Raw genomic sequence first — 19,856 nt, 5'->3', positions numbered from 1 at the left:
ATGATCCCACACTGCTTGACCAGCTTCCTGCTTTCCACTGTGATATTGCTCTCTAGAGGGGACTTTGTGGGGGCCTCCAGTTGAAGCCCCTCAGGCAAGCATTATGAGGCTGAAAATCCCTTTTTTCCTGAATGCCAGCGATGCATAGGAGTCCCGAAGTTCTTATATAAACTCCAGATAAATCTAAATGTGAGGCAGTGAAAGACTGCTGCAGAGTGCAGCCTTGAAGCTTTAAACCTTATCAGTAAGACTTCATAATTTCAGTCCTACACCGATTTATTTCTGTTAGCAGAGGTAAGGGAAAAGATGGAAAATGGGAAAAAAACATAAATTAGAGAATAAAAAGGGAGCGCTTTAGTTCCTTTTAGATCCAACCTTTAACCATTTTTTATTCTGTAGATCGTCAAACTAAAAGAAAATGTAATCTCAGCTTCCATTGCGTCTTAGCTCTTGATACCCTGCGGAGAAGTCCGTTTCTAGCATTGATCCAGTCCCATAACAACAGAGGTGAAATCCCTTTGCAGGTGAAATAGACGCTGTGTCTCTGCTGTGCACCAGCACAATCAAATACAAACCTCGTTTTCCACAATATCACTGCCCTTCCTCCACCTTTTCCTTTTCAAAAGGGCATGATCCATCAAAAAGGCAACATCTCTGTTTTGACACCTGTGAGTGTGTTGTACATCCATTTCATTTCCCAGTACCATTATGAGATTCAGAGCCAGCCAATTCCCTTTCCTATCGATTTGACTCCATTTATTTTTGCCTTGTTTAAAAAAAAAAAAAAAAAGAAAAAAAAAGAAAAAAAAAAAAACAAACTCCCACACAGAGAACCATCTCTTGACAAATCACTTCAGTGTTGTGCGTGTAAAAGGCCATGCAAGAGTTTGAGAAACTAATTTCTCTCTTTTGGCTCCATCACAATTACAGATGTGAGAGGAAACAAGTGCATCTGAGAGCACACAGTAGCAAAAATAACAAGTATATAGAAACAAAATATATTTTTCCTCAATAAAAAAGCTTCAGAAAATGTTGAAATCTCTTAATATTTTATGTATGTTTTTTTCTTCTGTGAAACGGCTGAACTAAAAGAGACTTTTGTCAGCAACTTTCACATGAAAGCCAGACTAAAAACATGTTCTCCGAACTGTCAGCAGACCTATTGAACATCAGAGAAAGAGTAAATGTGGCCCACTTATGTTATCAACAGTAATCTTTAAGTCATTCAAGTGATTTTTTTAGAGACAGTCAAGTATGTGCTGTGTAGCATGAGCCGTTGAAAAGGTTTTATATTCTTGTTGTTCCCAAACATATAATTTTTCCAATCTGTAGTCTTTGTGGCTTTAAAAAAGGCAATATTTGGCTCTCAACACACACTATGCGAGTCTGACTTGTTAACAGCATATTTTCAGTCACTTCTGCATGAATTTCTCTCCAGAGTTTAGGAAAATGACCACTTTTTTTTTGACAGTAGAGGTAATGGATTTCCTGAAAATGGACTATTTTTGTACATAATTCAATTGCTGAAATAAGTGAGCCATTCAAATAATATCAAAGGCTTAAATTCAAGCACCACTGAACCAGAAACACTTGCAGATCCTTGGGGCAGGTCCTGTCTTTCAATTTTAGAACCAAGACTTTTAATCTTGACATCTTCTTCAGATGTCACGTAAATTATATTTTCAGCTTCCCTCCAACACGCTGATGGACATTTAAAGTTCAAGGGAGAGGATGTGACCACAAAGCAAACAGCGGCACAACAAAACCCTGTGTCGCTTTGCCACAGCCCAGTGGAACATGGTGAGATTTCCCGACTGATTTTTCTGATGTGCTTCCATTATCGTACATCTTTCAGCGTTTCATTGTTTGTCTTTCTCCCATTTCACAGTATGAGTAGAAATAATGGTGTCATGGCATCATAAGAAGGTGTCTGACAATGATTAATGCCAGCAATATTGAGTGTTAAATTTTACTCCATGTGAAAAATTATTATCCAGCAGCTCCATCAATCAGAAAATACCTCGTTCGAACATAACTCTTCTTCATTCTCCCGTACTCACAGAATATTTCACAGAATATACACATGCATGGCTTAAACTGTAGAGATGCTTATTTTCATGGCCTCACCTGTAGAGCGTAACAGGAGGGTTGGCCTTTGCAGAGCAGTGAAATCTCACGAGGTTGCCCTCCAGAACAGCCTGAGGCTCCACTGAAAGATTGACAAGCGGGAGATCTATAAAAACATAGAGACACAAAGACAACCAATTACACGATTGGCATCTCCTCCAGCATGGTGCAGACAACTGTAAGCCTTGACAAGACCCTTTGCTTCTGACATCATTTGTGGACAAAATGAAGAATTTATTACACATTTAGTTGAGAGATAGCGGGAAAACTGTCACCTTCAAAGAAAGGAAGACGCTTGTGCAAAATAACCTTTTTCAGTCGCTTCAGGAGACCCTAAACTTTGCAAATGTGCTGTGATGTGGCAGGTCTGTAAATGGCTTTACCACGTGTACTAGCCTGTAGGTTAAAATGATCCCCTTAAAGCCAAAACTTGTCATAATCTTCAAGCCGTGAGCAGTTGTGACATCTTATCACAGTTTGTGTCAGGATTATCTCCCAAATAATAGACAATTAAATAATTCAGTCTTTAATATTCCTGCTGCCCACCGTGCGTTTAAGCCCATGTTGTTTAGCACCACTGTAGTGTTTTTCACAGGTGTGAAACAGTGCAGAATTGTTTGTGTGTGTGTGTGTGTGTGTGTGTGTGTTTGTTTTCTAATATATTCATTATTAAAGCTATGAGGAACAAACTGAATAAAAAAGTTGAATTGAAAATGAGTTTCATGAAATGCTAATTTGCAAACAGAGTATAGTCCATAGTGTAATTCAGCACGATTAAAACAATGAACAACCTCTAGTGATACAGTACAATTAAAACAGTTCTTACAATTACAAATATTCGGATTATGCAAATTTCGTAAACAACTTAATTTATCCTAATTGACAAAGGTGGGATTCTTTTTGAAGATACGTGTTAATTTCCATATCAATCCGGTCCCATGTGAAACAAACAGCTATTTACCTCCCAGGCCCAGAGGATGAATTTCAAGCAGGTAAAGCTATTTGTCAGGCTTTCGAAAACTGATGCTACATGTGTTTTGATTCGGAGCCTTTTAGCCAACACGTGGCTTCATGAACATCTTTACTGTTTACTGGGAATTAAAGATAATGGAATTGTGAGACTTGAATTTGGGGAAAAAAAAAAAATAGAAGGATATTTTTCTTATTTTATTTTTAACTTTTTCATTCATGGAACCAAGATTTTTGATAGCAGGGTGTCACTAGACATAAGGGAGACAATATTTTTCACAGGTATATTTCCTTTCTGTTTGATTACATGACCATACCAAACAAGGAACAGGATAAGGATCACAGAGATTAACAGAAGTTAAAGCATCACACTACAAACCACTTTGATGTAACCAAATGGCTCTGCATAGTTATGGAAAGTCTTCCTGTAAGTGTATTTGTGTGTGTGTGTGTGTGTGTGTGTGAGTGTGTGTGGGCATGAAGTGCAGGAAAACTGCTTATTACCCTGTAGCTGTGCAGATGCTCCAGGCTGGCTCAGCTGCCACAAAACCCCAGAGAGGCAACGGTCCAGGTGCCGCATTCCTTCCCACTTGCACACCATATTCCCAATCAACAGATAAATTCCTCTTCCAGGACACCCACCGTCTCCTACCCCCCTCCACAACATGCAAACCTTACTCTCACCAATGATTCTAACACCTTAAAAAATCCATCTGTGCCAGTTCTCTCCAGGCCAGTAAAGCCAACAAACAACGCTGTGGATTCTGGTAGACCGAAGGCCAAAATCAACCAGTAGTTCTCCCCCGGTACCGGGCAGCTGGACTACTTATTTTCATGTGTGAGTAGAAGCGTGTATATGAAAGAGAACATGGGTGTGCACCACAGATAAAACAAGAAAGGTATCCATGCCTTGAGCGATAGCCTTCACTGTTTAGTAGGTGTTTCCAACATTGTGTTAATTGTTTGAGCGGAGATGTAGGCAGAAGGATCCTAACGGGCAAAATGACAGGTGTGGCAGTAGTGGAGGTGGTAATAAAAATTCTGTTAGTATCTGCAAGGATACAGAGAGAGGCACACATAAAAAGAAAGTGGGAAGATCTGAAGTCAGTGTCTGTGTTAATAGACATTTCAATGTAGAAGTTAATTCAGAAGCCATTTTCACTAGAAACTCTTCCTTTTCTGAGACTTTTTAATCATGCCAACCTTTCTTCTGGCTGCCAGAAGACTTCTAAGGATACAAATGCTCATTACCGTCAATCCCACCACAAAATCAATGTTCTTCTTAAATGATTGAACTGACCCCCTCTTAGGAACCCTTCCTCCTCAGTCCCTTTCAGCAAGAGGTAATGTCATGATGAGTTCAATTTGCTGATCGTTCCATCTCCCCAAAGCTAAAAAGACAGCTAAGGGAGCAACGGCTGTCAAAAGTCTGTCAGCAGTAACCCAGGGTTGTGAATCAGGGACCGTCTCCAACCTTTGACCCTGTTGATGTGACAGAAATCTACTTACTAAAGAAGTCCACTTTGCGCTTTGATGTATAAATGCATGAGTTACTGGGCAACGTGTCGTGTGCTGGCATCAATATTCAGCACCGTTAATTCCTCACTTTTTTTCAAGAGTAGTGGGTAATGAAGGAATAGAAGGAGGGTAGATGGTAGGAAAGGGGGTGGTGGGATACCGAGACTGATCGGAGTTTCAGTGAAAACAACGGGATGAATTGAGCAGAGTGGCGTTGTAGCTACTGACAGCGTTTGATGGGTTAGTTCAAAGTGGAGGACAGATGGTGTTTTTGGAACAATCCTCCAACTTCTCTCTTTCCTGGAAATTGTGCCAGCATAAATTGTTTCCTTCCTGTTTCTTAAAGCTCAATTTCCAATCTCTCTGGGTCACTGTAGACAGCTGTTCTCCGGCAGGACCAGCCTCAAAACTCCAGGAGCATCAAATGCCTCTGAAGGATGGAGAAGCTGTTTGTGGACAATTCACTCGTGGATTATAGCCTCTGCAGTATGTGCACGCTGTCACATGCCTGGCTGAGTGGGATACTTCAAGGGAGAACAGACTGATGAACAACCTAGGGTCTGACATATTGATCATAAGTTATTCACTTACGTAAATTCAGAATTTGCCTAATTTAATGAAAGCAGATGTTCTGCGGTGTTTCTGGCAGCACATATGTGGCGAAATATGTTCGCAAGCTTAAAGTTTTCCTGTAAATGTACTCTTTTCCTCTGACTCACATCCTGCTTCAAATAAATTTGCCATTATCTACTTGATTAAGCAAGGAAAGGTTGTCGTTGAGCAAGCTACTCCAAACAAATCCTCCCCAATTGCACATCTGCATGTTCTTTATTAATTAGTCTCAACAAATGGCATTCATTTTCCCCCCACATGGCTCAGCTTGTTTGCAATGCAAACACATGAAGAACCTTGGCTTTGCTCGTCCCCAGTGCATTCATTTTCCCCTTCGCATTTCAAAGCGTGTTTCTATGTGGGGCAATGCTCTGCAGATATGCAACTGCACTCGAAAATAGTTGAGGAATATTTAAATTTGTGTGATGAGAGGGAATTAGCAGGACATGAAACTGTGGCAAACATCATGACGGTGTCGGGGAAGTTTACTGATTTAAGTCCGCGAGGCATAATGCAAGTTAAGACGTGCTGCCGGAGAAAACAGCATCAGGGGGTAGCCGCCCCTCTGCTATCAAATAATTACAGCCAGCTAATGGAATGGTATGGACAACTGAAGTCAGCAGTCTATCCGAGCTTCTGAATCTACTCTGTTGGCTCTAAATCCCTCTCATTTTGGCAACATCGTCAGTGCATACTGTATTTAGATGCTAATTTGTCTAAACCATGGTCAGATAACTGGATGGACTTTTGGTAGGAATGAAAATGCTGAGGTAGGTGTAAGCCATGAGCATTAAAGTCATGATAAAAGAAAATAATGTTGTAAAAAAAAAAACCATTGGGTTTTAGGATAGTTTAAGCTGTGGAGCAATGCCCCTGCTTGTGTTTAGATTACTCTCATTTGGATTGCAATGAGGAGAAATTGGGGTGAAAAAAATGTCCTCCGAGCACCAAAGTTAGCGGAATAATGAATATTGAAAAAGAACAGACGGATTGCAAAGGTTTTAATAACTTTTTTTTTTTTTTAAATCTATGATTAGAATCATATTGACTTCTTAAAAAATAATTCACATTTTCAGGGAATACAGTACCATTTGGGGAAATCTGCTTATTTGCTGCCTTACTGACAGCGAGATGGGAGCATCAATATCAATTTCATCTGTGCACGGTCAATACAGAGCCGAATCAGAGAAATATTTGCAAGGCGTTAACCCTTTGGTTGCTGAGCAATTCAGAACAATTGGGCATGAAAGTTATTTTCCCCAACTTGAAAACCTAACTTTTTGGAAGCAAGGTTTAATGTGGTCCAAATGAGGTTGCACTTTTAACCTCATGCACTTTTGACTTTTTATGCCTTGCTAAAACAAAACAAACAAAAAACAAAAAACAAAACCCATAATAGTTACACCTGAAGTGGCAGATGTCTGATGGGACAAAAGTGGTTTGAGTGTGCAGTCAACAGGGTCCTGTTGAGATTGCTAGCATCTGTTCACCAAAGAATGTCGTCAGTCCCTCCTTCGTTGTTGTGGATCGGAGGCACACTGCAGCGTCGCTGATAAAACTCATGTAAAATGCATCCTACCACAGAGGAAGGCAGCGTTTTGTTATGCACATCTACTGAGCATACGGCATGTGTACAGCAGCCACGGATATAATTACTATGCAACATCACTGCGTTCCGGTTGCTTCTGCTGTCCTTTTTGGCACAGACTATTACCAACCTACTGTTTGATCCACATTGCAACGCTTCAAGTTAAAAAATGTCTATACGTTTATATAGAAACATTTATGTCTATATTAACACTGGATGATATACCTCTCTACCTGCAACAGTAGAAGAAACAACAGGAAACCCTGACAACATCTGAAGACATCCAGCAGCATGAGGATCAAATTATGTGGAACATTATTATCGCATTGTACATTTGTGCTTTCCTGGTTACCGGCTGAGGCATTAAACACTGCCAACAATTATGAATCTGTTTAGTTGAATAGTGACGTGTGACTGACTCTTGCTATAAAAAAAAAGAGAGGGAGAACATTCAAGCACCATTGTAAAGACTAAATTGTCAAGTGTTTAATTTATTTCACGAGTTGACAGGAAGCCCCTGAAGGAGCCATTGCTTGATAAGCAGCGTGATGGCTTATATCTTTTCTGAGAAAAGGCTCACTGAGAGAGCAGTAAAGTGGAGCGAAGTAAGAGGTTTCTGCTGCTCCAAAGAGGTAACAATATGCTCTTGTCAAGTATTTTAGCAATGCATGAAAGAAAGACAGGTAAATTGTTAGTATTTAGGTTTGATGATAAAGATCACTATATCAGTCTTGTTCTCGAGACCTGTGAGAGCAAATGGATCACAAAATGATGTTAAATTTTAACATGGCATATGACTGATTTGTTCTCCTGTCAACTGTGAAGTGTCCTGTATTGATTCTTGTCCTGTGCATGCTTAAATTTAACGTTTTTCTTTTTCTTTCTATTGCTTCTTGAAAAAAAAAGACAGATGACGGTTTCCTTGCCCAGTTTCAAGTAAGCCTTTCAACATGCCGATAAGCAAACTCAAGTTTATTTAAAAAAGAAATACCTCTAAATGTCTTAAATAATATTTTGTGTGCAAATCTGTAAACGTGAAAAATCCTTATTACCTTAAATGTTTTAATGATGTATTTCCTAAAAAGCACTCCAAAAACAAGTGATTATCTCACAAAGGATTTGTGAATGATCTGTAAGTCGTGCCCTGGACACTCAGACAAGTCTTTAACCCCAACAACGTAAGCAACATCATTTAAGTATCATTCTACGTGTTAAGTCACTGCTATTAACACTTTGCGAGCTATTTGAGGTAAATGCCCTGGTAATTAACTTAGAAATAATTGAATTATCCAGATCATCCGATTTGGTACCACCTGGCTTTCAGTTTCTCTGAGGACTAATCTTCAGTGGAGGATCCAGCATCCTGATTAAAGCGCAGCTTTTGTGTGATGCATCTTCTGCAACTCACACTGCATTTTCACTGAACTTGTTCACAGATTTTATCCTTATAATTTTCAATCAAACCAAATTAATATAACTGTATTAGTTCATGCAGATATCAAAAGTAGACAGTGGAATAATTGCAAATAATTACAACTCTGACCTCTAGCAGCACACAGCAATAACATATCTTTGATGGAACAAAAAGGTATTATTATCACCCATGTTTCTATTTGATTTTAATTGCTTTCACAAATTAATCATGTTTTTATTACCTTAGAATGAGCCTATTTGTGCAATGGGTCCTTTTTTTCAGAAAAAAATAGCCAAAGTACTGCCATGAAAGACATGTACAATAAAAACATTGTTAAAAAGGATGGAAGAAAATAAGAAAGTGACGTTGTTTTGTGAGAATGTGATAGATACAAACATTTTAATGCAAGGTCCATAGTTATTATTTAATGCATGAACAAGCACTGTTGGGTGAATCACTTAATTCCTAACAGCAGAAACAAGAAGAGGCAAAAAACTTTGGGAATACGTGACAGCAGAAAACAAGAATAAAAACTGCTGATTAAGAACAAAGTGTTCGAAATGATGCTGAAGTTACTTGTTTTTTCCATCACGTGTAATCTTGCCAACAGATATGTGGTGGTCATTTAACATGTGTCCTACCTCCATCTTGACTTGAAAGACCAGCAGCTGTTACACTGTGTCTATAATACATTTCAGCACCTGTTCAATAGTGTGTTCAGACACAAGTGTTTGCCCGAGGAGCAGGTTTCCAGCTTGTGTTTACATATAAAGGTGAAAGTTTAAAGAGCGATCTGTACCTAACCTGTCACACATGTTTGTGTATGAGCATTTCACATGCTGTTTTCAAGCCACTGACCTTACAATCAAATTAGGCTGCACAGAAGTTAGGCAAATTAATACCCAAATGATTCAAAGTTTAGTCGCAGCGTGTTACATTCCAGAGGGGACTTAATTGGAGAAGAGGATCTCAGCACAAACTGCAACGTCTCTGCTGAAAACACTACCTGTCAAAAATCTGAGGAGAGGTTTGGGGGGGGAGGGGGGGGGGGGGGGGGCGACAGGAGCTTTAGCCTTGTGGGAGACAGTTTGAATCTCGACAATTAGTCGGTTTGATCTCACACTGTGAAAAATGTTTTCGGGAGATTTAATTGCGTCAAGACATTTTGGAATGCTAATTAGAAATCCGCCCCGCTCATTTTTCAGGGTTAAATCATACACTCAGAAGTAAGGATGGCGCTAAGATGGCAAGCATTTATCACAGACACATCATCATGCGTGGTGACAAATCAGTTTACATGTGGGCAGGCTTCCCTTTTTTCGGTGTGCAAGGCAGAAAAATGAAGAGGACAAACTGCAAGGGTTGCAAACACCAACAACTGTTAATCATTTTTTCCCTCTCGTGCCTGAGTTGGTCTGATTGTGCTGTGCCCGCTCACGCCATGCTTGCCTCTTGCAATGTACATAATGAAAAGAATGGAGCCGTCAGTCATAATGGCTCTCTAAATAGCATTTTCTGCTTTATTAGTCATACTTAATGGCGTTGAAGGGGTTGTGAATGATGCAAAATCCCATTGTTCTGAGCCCCTCTCTTACTGTGAGCGGTTCTTGATCGAAAAAAGATTCCCTGACAATTGAGGCTGAATGTGTTTTACACGCTGGGCTTACTTCGCCTATTTTGCAGGGGGGGATTGTGGATGTTCTCATCAAAAAGATTGATGGCATGAGAGAGGAAGTAAAGGAGGTAGAAAGAGTTTGCATTGTGCTACAGCAAGCAGGTAGCTGGACCAGAAAAAGAAGACGCTCCATTCATTGGAGATGGACAGATCCTTTGATATACTATCATAGAGGACAAAAAAAAAAATAAATAAATAAAAACTGTGCTGCATCACCAGTCCATCTACCTAGATGGTATGAAAGCAGAAAGAAAAGCAATTATAAATGCCCATCAGAGCCTACAATGAATCCTACACATTTCAAAGTGTTATGCGCGTGTAGTGTTTTGACAGTGTCATGCTGCCACATAAGAAAAATATTCAAATAGTTAAAGATGCTCTTCATGTGTAGACTTTTTCTTTCAATTTTGTCTTAAAACTTCACTTTAAGATTTTAGTTGGGGGGATTGAAAAACGTGAAAAAGGATGGAAGCAGTGGAGTGCTTACGCTGAATGTCAATGGTGACACTGGTCTCCTTGCCGTTGGGCACGGCCTTGTTGGAGGCCTTACAGATGATCTGCTGGCCGGTCTCGATGTTGGTCGGTGATAGGTAGAGTGTGCTCATGGTGCTTTCTCTCCTGCCATCTCGGAGCAAGGTCTGAAAGGAGCGGAGAAATACTTTGTAAAGCAAAAGATGAAATGTGCTTAAAAGTGTTTGCAACCAATGAACAGAACACCCGGCTATCTCTACTGGGGCAGTAAACAGGCAAGTCTGTTAGAAATCTGTTAACAGTTAGGAAGCGGAGGGGGGTTGGGGGGTTATTGAAATACACTTCTCAATACTGTCGACTGAAGTTGTGTGAATGATTTGCAAACGAAGAACAGAGAAAGAGCAAACACTTTGCTGGGTAAACTTTGATGAAGAAGGTGTGAAACTGGAAAAAAAAGGAATAAAATCAAAGGAAAATGGCAGACAATTCATGAATGCACATATCTGTTCCCTTGGGAAAATAGAGGCAAACCATCAGAACATTCAAGCTCGTAGTGTTACTGCAAAGTAGATTGATATGATATGAGGAGAAAAATAATAAATTAAAAAAAAAAAAAACTTGAAATATGTTTTTTCAGCTTCCTTTTGTCTGTCTGGAGAGCTGCGCTCTAGTGCACGGCTTGTCATACTCCACAAAGGAAATCAATCTTCTTTTCAGCGCTCATCCTCTGAGCCCTACATTGTGGAAGCCATCTGGAATCGGTTGGTAGCGCTCAGTAGCGCTCACTTTCTCTGAGACGCTCAGAGGAGGGCTCTGGGAGTGTATGTTAAACAGTGCAGGACAGAACAAAGCCACTGACTAGAACAAATTGCGTGGGCAACGGGGCGCTGTGTGGTCAACCACAAAGTCAAGATGCATTTCCTTGCCATCCCTTAAAGCACGCTCCCTGTTGCTCTGCTGTTGTCACACACAAAAAAAAGAAGACCCAACCAGTGAAGAACATCAAACATTTTCCTAAAGTAGAAACAGAACTAATAGTATGACTGCTAGAAGCTCACCGCGGACTTGATTTGCTGCACTGCTAGCTTTGGATTAGCTTGACATATAAGTATATACATATGAATAAATGGAATGACATATCCTGCAAACACAACATGAAAGGAAAAAACTAATGATGTGCCAAATCATCAACTAATCAGCATATTGGTCTGCAGACAAATGCTTCGACAAATTTCACTTTACATATCAGCAGCTTGCCTCAATAAAAACCAACAACTTCTACAGCACAAATGACGTGGATGATGAATTTAGATGTCATGACTGAAATTTAGCTACGCGCTCTTTATACTAAAACATTTAAGCCCCTAAGCAACATGTGGACTTCAAGTACTACCCATTAATCACTGCATGTGTCAAACTCTGGCTCATTGTGGAAGTACAACCAGTGTTAATCATGGGCTAATCTTTTCCACATTAATGCGAGAGTTTTAATTTGATAAACCAAAGTCTCATGATGTGTTGTCCTGCTACCTCAACAGTATCATAGCTTGTACAATGTAATTAAAATGCCAATGGGAATCAGATTGGAAGACATTCTAAGAAAGATCTTTTGATCTAACAGTTCAAGCACTTAAATGTACAACGTTGAAATCTATCTGACTTTTAAGAATCTGACTAACAAAGTCCAAAATAAACATGTTCTTTTCTACTTTTTGTACTTTGTTGTAAAAGTTTATTATAGATCCCCAGCCCCATGAAGCCCATTTGAGTGTGAAGAACCATGTGATGAAATTCATAGTTGTGCGTGAGCCCCTCTAAAGGAGAACACATTAGCTGTCAGACGTGGGGTATGTCAATGTAATATCCTCTGTGACACAATCGGGATTGTTTCCCTCGTCGCTCTGGACCTGTCTGCAGTCATTAATCTTGCAAAGGGGGGTTAGCTGGCTGCAGCACAGAACTCAACACCATTCCACATTATAAACTAATAGATTTCCATATTCCCTGCTCCTATGAAGAATATCCTGCAAGGGGAAGAACGACACAGGTAGCTAGATTGACATTTCTCTCCTTTTTTTTTTTTTTTTTTAGATGTAATCACAGTTTCTTAATTTTTTACCTGAAAGGGGGTAAGAGGAAAAAAATCCATATTACCAATCTACCAATCTACCTTGCTTATCAGTTTTAAAAATGACAACAGCCCGTGGTATAACCCAATGAGACAGGAACTTTTCAATTAAAAAGACAGCTCCTAAATATTTCTCAGGCATTTTAACTAGGAACTACAAGGAGTCTGATAAGCGTTTAAGCAGAGATGTCGAATTTCTGCTCAACATGATTTATTCAGAAGCGGTGAAATTGATTTTAGTGATCCATGTGGTTGTTTCATATCGAAGGAATGAAATAAAAGGTAAAACAGTCTGTTAACTGATGAAGGCCTTGTTACACAGAAAATCTTGTTGTGAACCTGAAAAGTTATTGCATATGCAGAGAGCAAAAGACTTATGATTGAACTAATTCATATAAACTACATAATGTTTTCCATTCTTACAGTGGGACTGCTCCTGACCACATGTTGACTTGCACCCTAATTATAAGTGGAATATGACCATAGAGTAGCAAGAAAAATTTCCTTTCACCTGTCCTGCCCATAAAAGTATGTGTCAATCAAATTAATCAGGATCTGGAGGTGCATTATATTTTATTATTGTTATGAATATTACTTGCAAGCCACAAACAACTTTAGTAGCGAGAGAGAAAACTGGCCAAAAACAAAATGTCAAGCATAGGGTACCATCGTCCAAGTAATGAAAATTATGCCTTACGTCCACTGAATGATGCACAAATGACTCTAACCGGCAAATTACATGGAGGGAAAAAGTCAATCCTCAGTTAAAAGAGGATTCTGTGCAAGTCTTAGCAAGCATCCTTGATGCCATTTAACTAAAAGAAGCTCAGAGGCGGGATAAGCTGAGGGGGAGAAAGAAAGACGTGCTGCTGGGAAGCAGGTTTGAAAGGTTGTTGTCTGCAGCTATTTGCTCATTTCTAAAAGGCTACTTTTCCGGAACGAAATGATTGTATCTTGCTGTCAGTCATGCTCATTTACTGTTAGCTCTGAACATTTGTTTCTTTGCTCCTGATCCATTTCTATGACTACATGTTTACCGCAACACAAACTGGTGAGGCAAAGGATCATAAAACGTTTGTACCTTATAAGCACATCATAAATATGATATGTGTTTTACAAGTAGTTGAAGCCCTGTACTATTTCATTTAGTCGTAAATTCACTGATTCATGAAAAGAATTTAACAAATAAGATGGCTGAATGCAAACTGGCTGGAAAGCAGTGGAAAGAATCACAGCGATGATGTTAAACTTACCGTGTAAGAAAAGGCTAATTTATGCATCATTAAAATTCAGATAACCTTCCGACACACCTTTGATTTGATATCAAATGTATTTTCAATCAGCCACTGTTAATTTTCCACCACACAGGGTTGCCTTAAACAAAAGAGTGACATTAACTGCTGAATTGTTACGTTACATACTAATGCAGATCTGAAAATTGTTTTTTTATTTTTATTTTTTGTGCAGTTTTAACAGCAAATTTCCAAAATGTCGGTACCGATTTTATAAGTGATGACTAAATGGTGTTGATTGGCTCTCTAAAATTTTCTAAGATCCCATAAATCTGTAGCGACAGACCAAAAACAGGTTGTATGACTTAGAACATGATACCCGTGCTTCATACAAAAATGTCCAAGTCTTTTATTTACTTACTGTTTTCTAGTAATTTCCCAGCTGTTCTGCAGTGACAGTCGAGATTTAAATGTAAGAAAACACTGAACGACTGAAAGAGCGTTAAAAGCTTCAACTTGGACATTTGCAGAGAAAAAGACCAAAACCTGCTGAAGTTAACATGCATTAAACTTTACTCGCCATCAAAGAGTGACAGAACTTTACCTGCAAGGCTCAGTTAGTGTACAATAGAAAATGCTATCTTGTTCTTCACATTTAAAAAAAAAAAGATGTGTTTACTGTTTTAGTTTATTTCCTTAAGGTCTTTAAAACTGATGGTTTCCTCAGCTCGCCACATAAAACTTAAAAAAACAACAACATGTAACTCGTCAACAAGACAGACTTTCTCACTAAAGAAAGCATGTTTTTCTTTTTTTTTTTTTTTCTAATTTGGTGAATGACTCTAATGCGCATTGCGACACCTCTAAGCAACAGCTCAGACCAAGAGGCTGGAGCTCCTTTGCAGTTTGTCTCTGAGCATCTCAGCCTGAGCTGATTGTAGCTGGATACTTCATACACCAAGAGGCATCCTTCAACATAACCCACTTTGCTGAAATTTTAAGGGTCTTCATATTTGAATTGTTTATCTTCATTTTTCTTCTAACAACACAAGGAGCCTCCTCCATTATACACTACATTTATAATTCTTTAGAGCTACCTTAACTAATGATCAGCAATGCATCATTTCTGCTGTGTTGAAAACTAACACAGTTTTGCCAAGTGATAACTTGAGTCGCGCACTTTTTAATCACTGGTCCAGTAAATAATTTTCTATGAGGGCACAGAGATGAGGTTTAGTGGGAAATTAAGGGTGGGGTCAGAACTATCATTACATATGACACCATCAGGAAAGCCATCTCAGTGAATCTTCCACCACATCTGCTCACATTAGACCTCTTCATCTGTGGGATATGAGAAGACCATCAGAGCAGATGATTATGCTTGGAAAATGTCCCCCCCGCTGCTCTCCGGACCCAAAAAAAAGTCATCTTCTTTTAATTGAATCCATTGCTTTTTAATGCCAGGCAATAGAGATAAGAGGCGAGCAGCACATATTGGGGTGAGCGAAAGGATGCGAGCATCAGTCAACCACCAGAACAGAATGTCTTCATATCTGCCTTTGCTCCGAGGAGGAAGTGAACGGCAGAAAACGCACTCCCCACCCACCATTAGCAAACAGCACCTCCAGTGCTCACTTTATTTAAAACGACCTGGTGTGGTACCTCAGTCAGATCAATGACATTTATCTGCTCTTTGAAAGAAACAATAATGGGATGAGGCAGTGCAGGGAGTCGGGGGAGGTGTTGAGCTCTAAGTGCCTCGTTTCTTTCTGCGCTTTGTTTCACCAGAAATAGAACATGACAAAGTTGAATGGATGATTAGCCTTGAGGGCTGGTGTCAATCAAGACTCCGTGGGGTCAGGTGACGGTGGCACAAGATGGCGGCAATAGCCACCCTGGTGTGTTGCAGCATTAGAAGTGTGCTGTTGGGGGGGGATGTGTATCATGAAAAGATCCAGGCAGATTCCAGGGATGCAACAGGTTGGGATGACATAAGCAGCGGTAGGTGGATATTAAAACACTACAGAGATGCAAACTTGTTGCTGTATGATAGTTCCAGGAGCTCGCTATATGCTTTGTAGACCAGAGGAAAGAAGGAAAAGGATTATATTTTTAAAAGTATTTTGAATGCCAAGACAAACACCCACCAATCATTGGGTCATAAAGGTTTGTTGTATTGCAAGTTTTTCCAAGCGCAGCATTCTAGAAACTTTTTTTTTTGTTTTTTTATTACTTTTATGACAATGTACTTACATGAAAAAAGATTAAACATAAAGACACGTGAAAAAACAAAAAGAAACATAGTGGAAATGGAAATTAAAGGAATAAATTTCCCAATGAAATGTTCTCCCAGAGTCTCATCCATCAACCCTTGTTTACATACCTGCTGTGACACACACCTCTGCGCTTACCTTGGAGTACATGGCCCCATTGAGGACCTCTCCGTTGCGGATCCAGATGATTGAGGCTGCAGGTTTGGCATTGTCAGCATGGCAGGTCAGGTTAAGTGGGTCTCCTGCCCTTAGGCTCACCACTGGTCCACCGCTGATCACAGGGTCCTCTGGGGGAACTACATTGATGGAAACACAAATGTAAGCTACCAGCAAGGACTTGAAGACATATAACCAGGGTGCAATTTGTTGGGGGGATGAGGGGGTTTTACCCCCCCCCCCCCTTCCATCCTGGGATAGACTAATGTTCCAGTCTTTGGTCGAGGCAGCCAAAGAGCTATATTAAAAGCTATATACATGGGGAAAAGGTCAAACAAAGCGGAGATCCCCCCCCCATACCAAACTGTTCTGCTAAGTTTACAGGTAAGGGCATTAAAAAATAATCTTTTAAGTAGGCCAAAATTTTGCGAACATTATACTGATTTTCATTTTTATTTTCCAGATTTTTCTTCCAGTTTGGAATGCGGAAACCCGTGTGAAAAATCACGTGTTGCCTGTTATTTTATAAAAAAAAAGATTTTTTAAAATGTCCCCCCCCTCTGGTTTTTTTCATAAATCGCACACTACATACAACGTCCCTTTTTTTATTTTTTTTTATTTATTTTTTTTTTATTTAGCTACTTTACTGTTAGAAGTGTTGCTATGATGCTGATAGGAAACAAAAAGCTTGTTTCGTTGCGTTTTTCCTGACAAATAAAACCCATAACTGCTGTTGAATTGCTCTGTGAAGGTGATGACTTCACAGTGAGAAACATGTTTACCCTGCACTTACAGAAAAACCTGAACAGTGTGGTTTGAGACATTAAAAGCAGAAGTCACAGCGTGAGTCTCCAAATAACCATCAGCTGTCATCAGTCAGCACAGATGCTATACACACATACAGTACGTGTCAGCGCTAAATGTAAGTTATCCGATCTGATCAAAGAGGCAGATGTACACTTCTGTCCTCTACTTCTCTCACTGTTGACAAATACAACAGCGGTAGAGAGCATTTCAATCGAGTGTGCGCCTCTAATGGCACAGATCAAAGTCTTATTCCTGTTTTACCCATGAGCTGATCTGTTTCTTTCTTTCTATTTTTTTTTTCATAAGTGAAACTGCAGTGAATTATTGATTGACCTGAGTGCTCATTACAATGCAGATCTGGGGCAAGATGAAATCAAAGGCTGCAGGCAGCTGCCATATTCCCCTGCAATAGCATTATGATTGGATGGAAGGTTGTTATGGGTTAGATTTCTGCTGTCAAACAGACCTGAGATGGATGAAAAGAGAGAAAATGTAATTTGCGATATGTTTGTAGATTTAATGACAATGTGTATAAAAGCACTCTTTCATGGCAGATGTGAGTGAGAGCGTGAGGCCATAAAAGCGTGCTTATAGTTCTGCGTTGCACAATCTTGAAATGAAATAGCTGATAGAGAAAAAGAAAAAGAAACAGTGTAATGACTTTCCTCAACTTAGTTTTAGTTTGAAGATGGTAAATGGGATTTTTTTTTTTTTTTCCCCCAGTGATCAAACAAATCCTCTAAGTTTTATTTCAGTCCCAGATAGCTACATTCACTTAAAAGCTGCGGCCTTATTAGATCTTACTTAAAACAAACCACAGAATTGATTATAGTTATGGATGACATATCTTTGCAGTATATAAATATGTTTTTTTCAACTTTACCATTAAAACCAGTGACGTGTGAAATGAATGATACTGGTTGTCTCATTAAAATGTAATTTTCCATTGATAAACCATGGCTGCTGGCATTTATATTAATGCTGCTTTAATACAAAGCAAAATGTTTAGAAAACCTCTTCTCTGAACTCACTAGATCTCAATTTATTCAAGTAAAAATATATGCAGGTGGTTTTAATATTGTGGCCAATTGGTGTATGTTTCATAAATTCCTCTTTATATCACATTTTTAATGATAGTAGCTCCAGTTGACCTGAAATGAACTGTTATTAATGTCAAACATTCATGGGAAATAATTTGGAACTACATATTTTACATGTAGCTGGGTTGTTACATTCACTGTATAGCAATAAAAGGAAACTCAGTGTTTGCGCTGGTACCAGTAATGATAATAGTTAATCAAAAATTACAAAATAGATGATTACATATTGCAGATGATGGTAAAACAGCTGAAATTTCCCTGCTGTTTTTCCATTCAGAAAATGTCTTAACATGATGCTTTAAACATCAGTACATCCTCTAAAACAAGCCACATAAATCCTGCCGTTGTCAGTAGTACTTTATTTACCCTCAGTGCTCTGAAGGCTCTGAGGTCACTGCCTCCCAAGGGACATGTCTACAAATACCACAACATGAAGAGATGGCATTACATGAGATCCCTCAGGGCGTGTTCAACAACGTTTTCTGATAATCTGAAATCTCCAAGAACCTTAAGCCAGTTCATTATTTTTAATAGGAAATCAGATGTCGCAATGAAGGAGCTGTTGTCTCTTCTTATGATAGTAAAGTTAACCCATTCCATCTTTTTCTTATGTACACGACCTGTTACTGTCAGTTTTGGATCCTCCATTTGAGATGTCACAGCCAATAAACACAAGCTTTTCCCATTCTTGGATTTAAACATGCAAATGTGAGTATTGAATTCTTAACTGTGCCTTGTAGAGACACATCCAGCTAAAACCTGAGACTACCTGACAGTGTCATGATGCAGAGCTTAATGGCAATTAAATCATTTGAAAATGCCTTCAAAGGCCTGAAAACCTACTCTAAACTAACTCATGGGCTGTTAAGTTTGAACAGTTTGTGTGATCTCATGACGGCTTTTAAAATGTCACATTTTAGGGAAAACGGTTCCACCATAACTACATTTCTGTTGCTCATTTTAGACACAGCTGATGTAATGTTGTTTACGCTCTACTTCAATTCACATTATTTCTACAAAATGATGTTCAACTTTTGAATGTTGATGCCATTCACTTGCAACATCTAGGTACGTGTCACAGTACCAATAATACACTGTTCATTATGGAGGATGGTGATACTTCGATGACTCTCGTGCATTAGTATGTGGAAGCTTTATTTTATCTGTTTTGCTCTGAAAAACAAAATGTCAAGGTTACACATTAAAAGCTTGTGGTTCAGTTGAGATATTAAAAAAAATATGCAGTTTGAATTACAAAAGTTCGTATTACCAGAATACATATTTTAATATTCATTGGTCAAAACTGCTGTTCTCTGATGTTGCTCCAACCTGCACAAAACAGCAGCAGATCACTGCCATCAATACTATCTCACCACATCTACTCATGGATTTAAACATCATGTGAAAAAACATGTGGATAGACGTACCAATTACAAGTTATCTGGTGAGACTGGATATTAAAAGCACCACAGTCCAACTGCATTTTTTATTATGGACTCCCCCCCCTTTTTTTTTTAAAGACAAGGGCATCTTAGTTTTCCTGCTGCAGTTTGATTTGAGGATGGGGGTGGCATAATGTTTCTTTGCACTCATGACTAATGCATTTGCATAACATTACAGATTAAAACATGGAAAATGTTTTCTTGCTCAAATTTACAGTGAGTAATCACTGAATCAGTCCTGCGTGGGAACATTAAAGTCTGTGCCCCTGACTAGACCAGACAACTCTAACTCTGACCAGCTGGACCAGTAAATCTGCGATTTCAAAGACGTTTTAGACTCCCTG

At 39.1% G+C, this 19,856-nt stretch overlaps 1 protein-coding gene across 1 annotated transcript in view; it reads right to left on the bottom strand.

Annotated features, from left to right (window-relative positions):
• Window positions 1-19,856, bottom strand: part of kirrel3b (kirre like nephrin family adhesion molecule 3b) — a gene marked incomplete at both ends in the record, with an annotated part of 58,866 nt that overhangs the window by 19,909 nt on the left and 19,101 nt on the right. The window contains 3 exons of the mRNA XM_079246907.1: window positions 2,128-2,233; window positions 10,391-10,541; window positions 16,146-16,303. Of these exons, the coding sequence (XP_079103033.1) occupies window positions 2,128-2,233; window positions 10,391-10,541; window positions 16,146-16,303 (415 nt within the window). The remainder of the gene's footprint in view (window positions 1-2,127; window positions 2,234-10,390; window positions 10,542-16,145; window positions 16,304-19,856) is intronic.

Source organism: Telmatherina bonti, assembly GCF_933228915.1.
Source record: "Telmatherina bonti genome assembly, chromosome: 9".
NCBI lineage: Eukaryota > Metazoa > Chordata > Actinopteri > Atheriniformes > Telmatherinidae > Telmatherina > Telmatherina bonti.
This window is presented reverse-complemented; position numbering and strand designations above follow the sequence as displayed.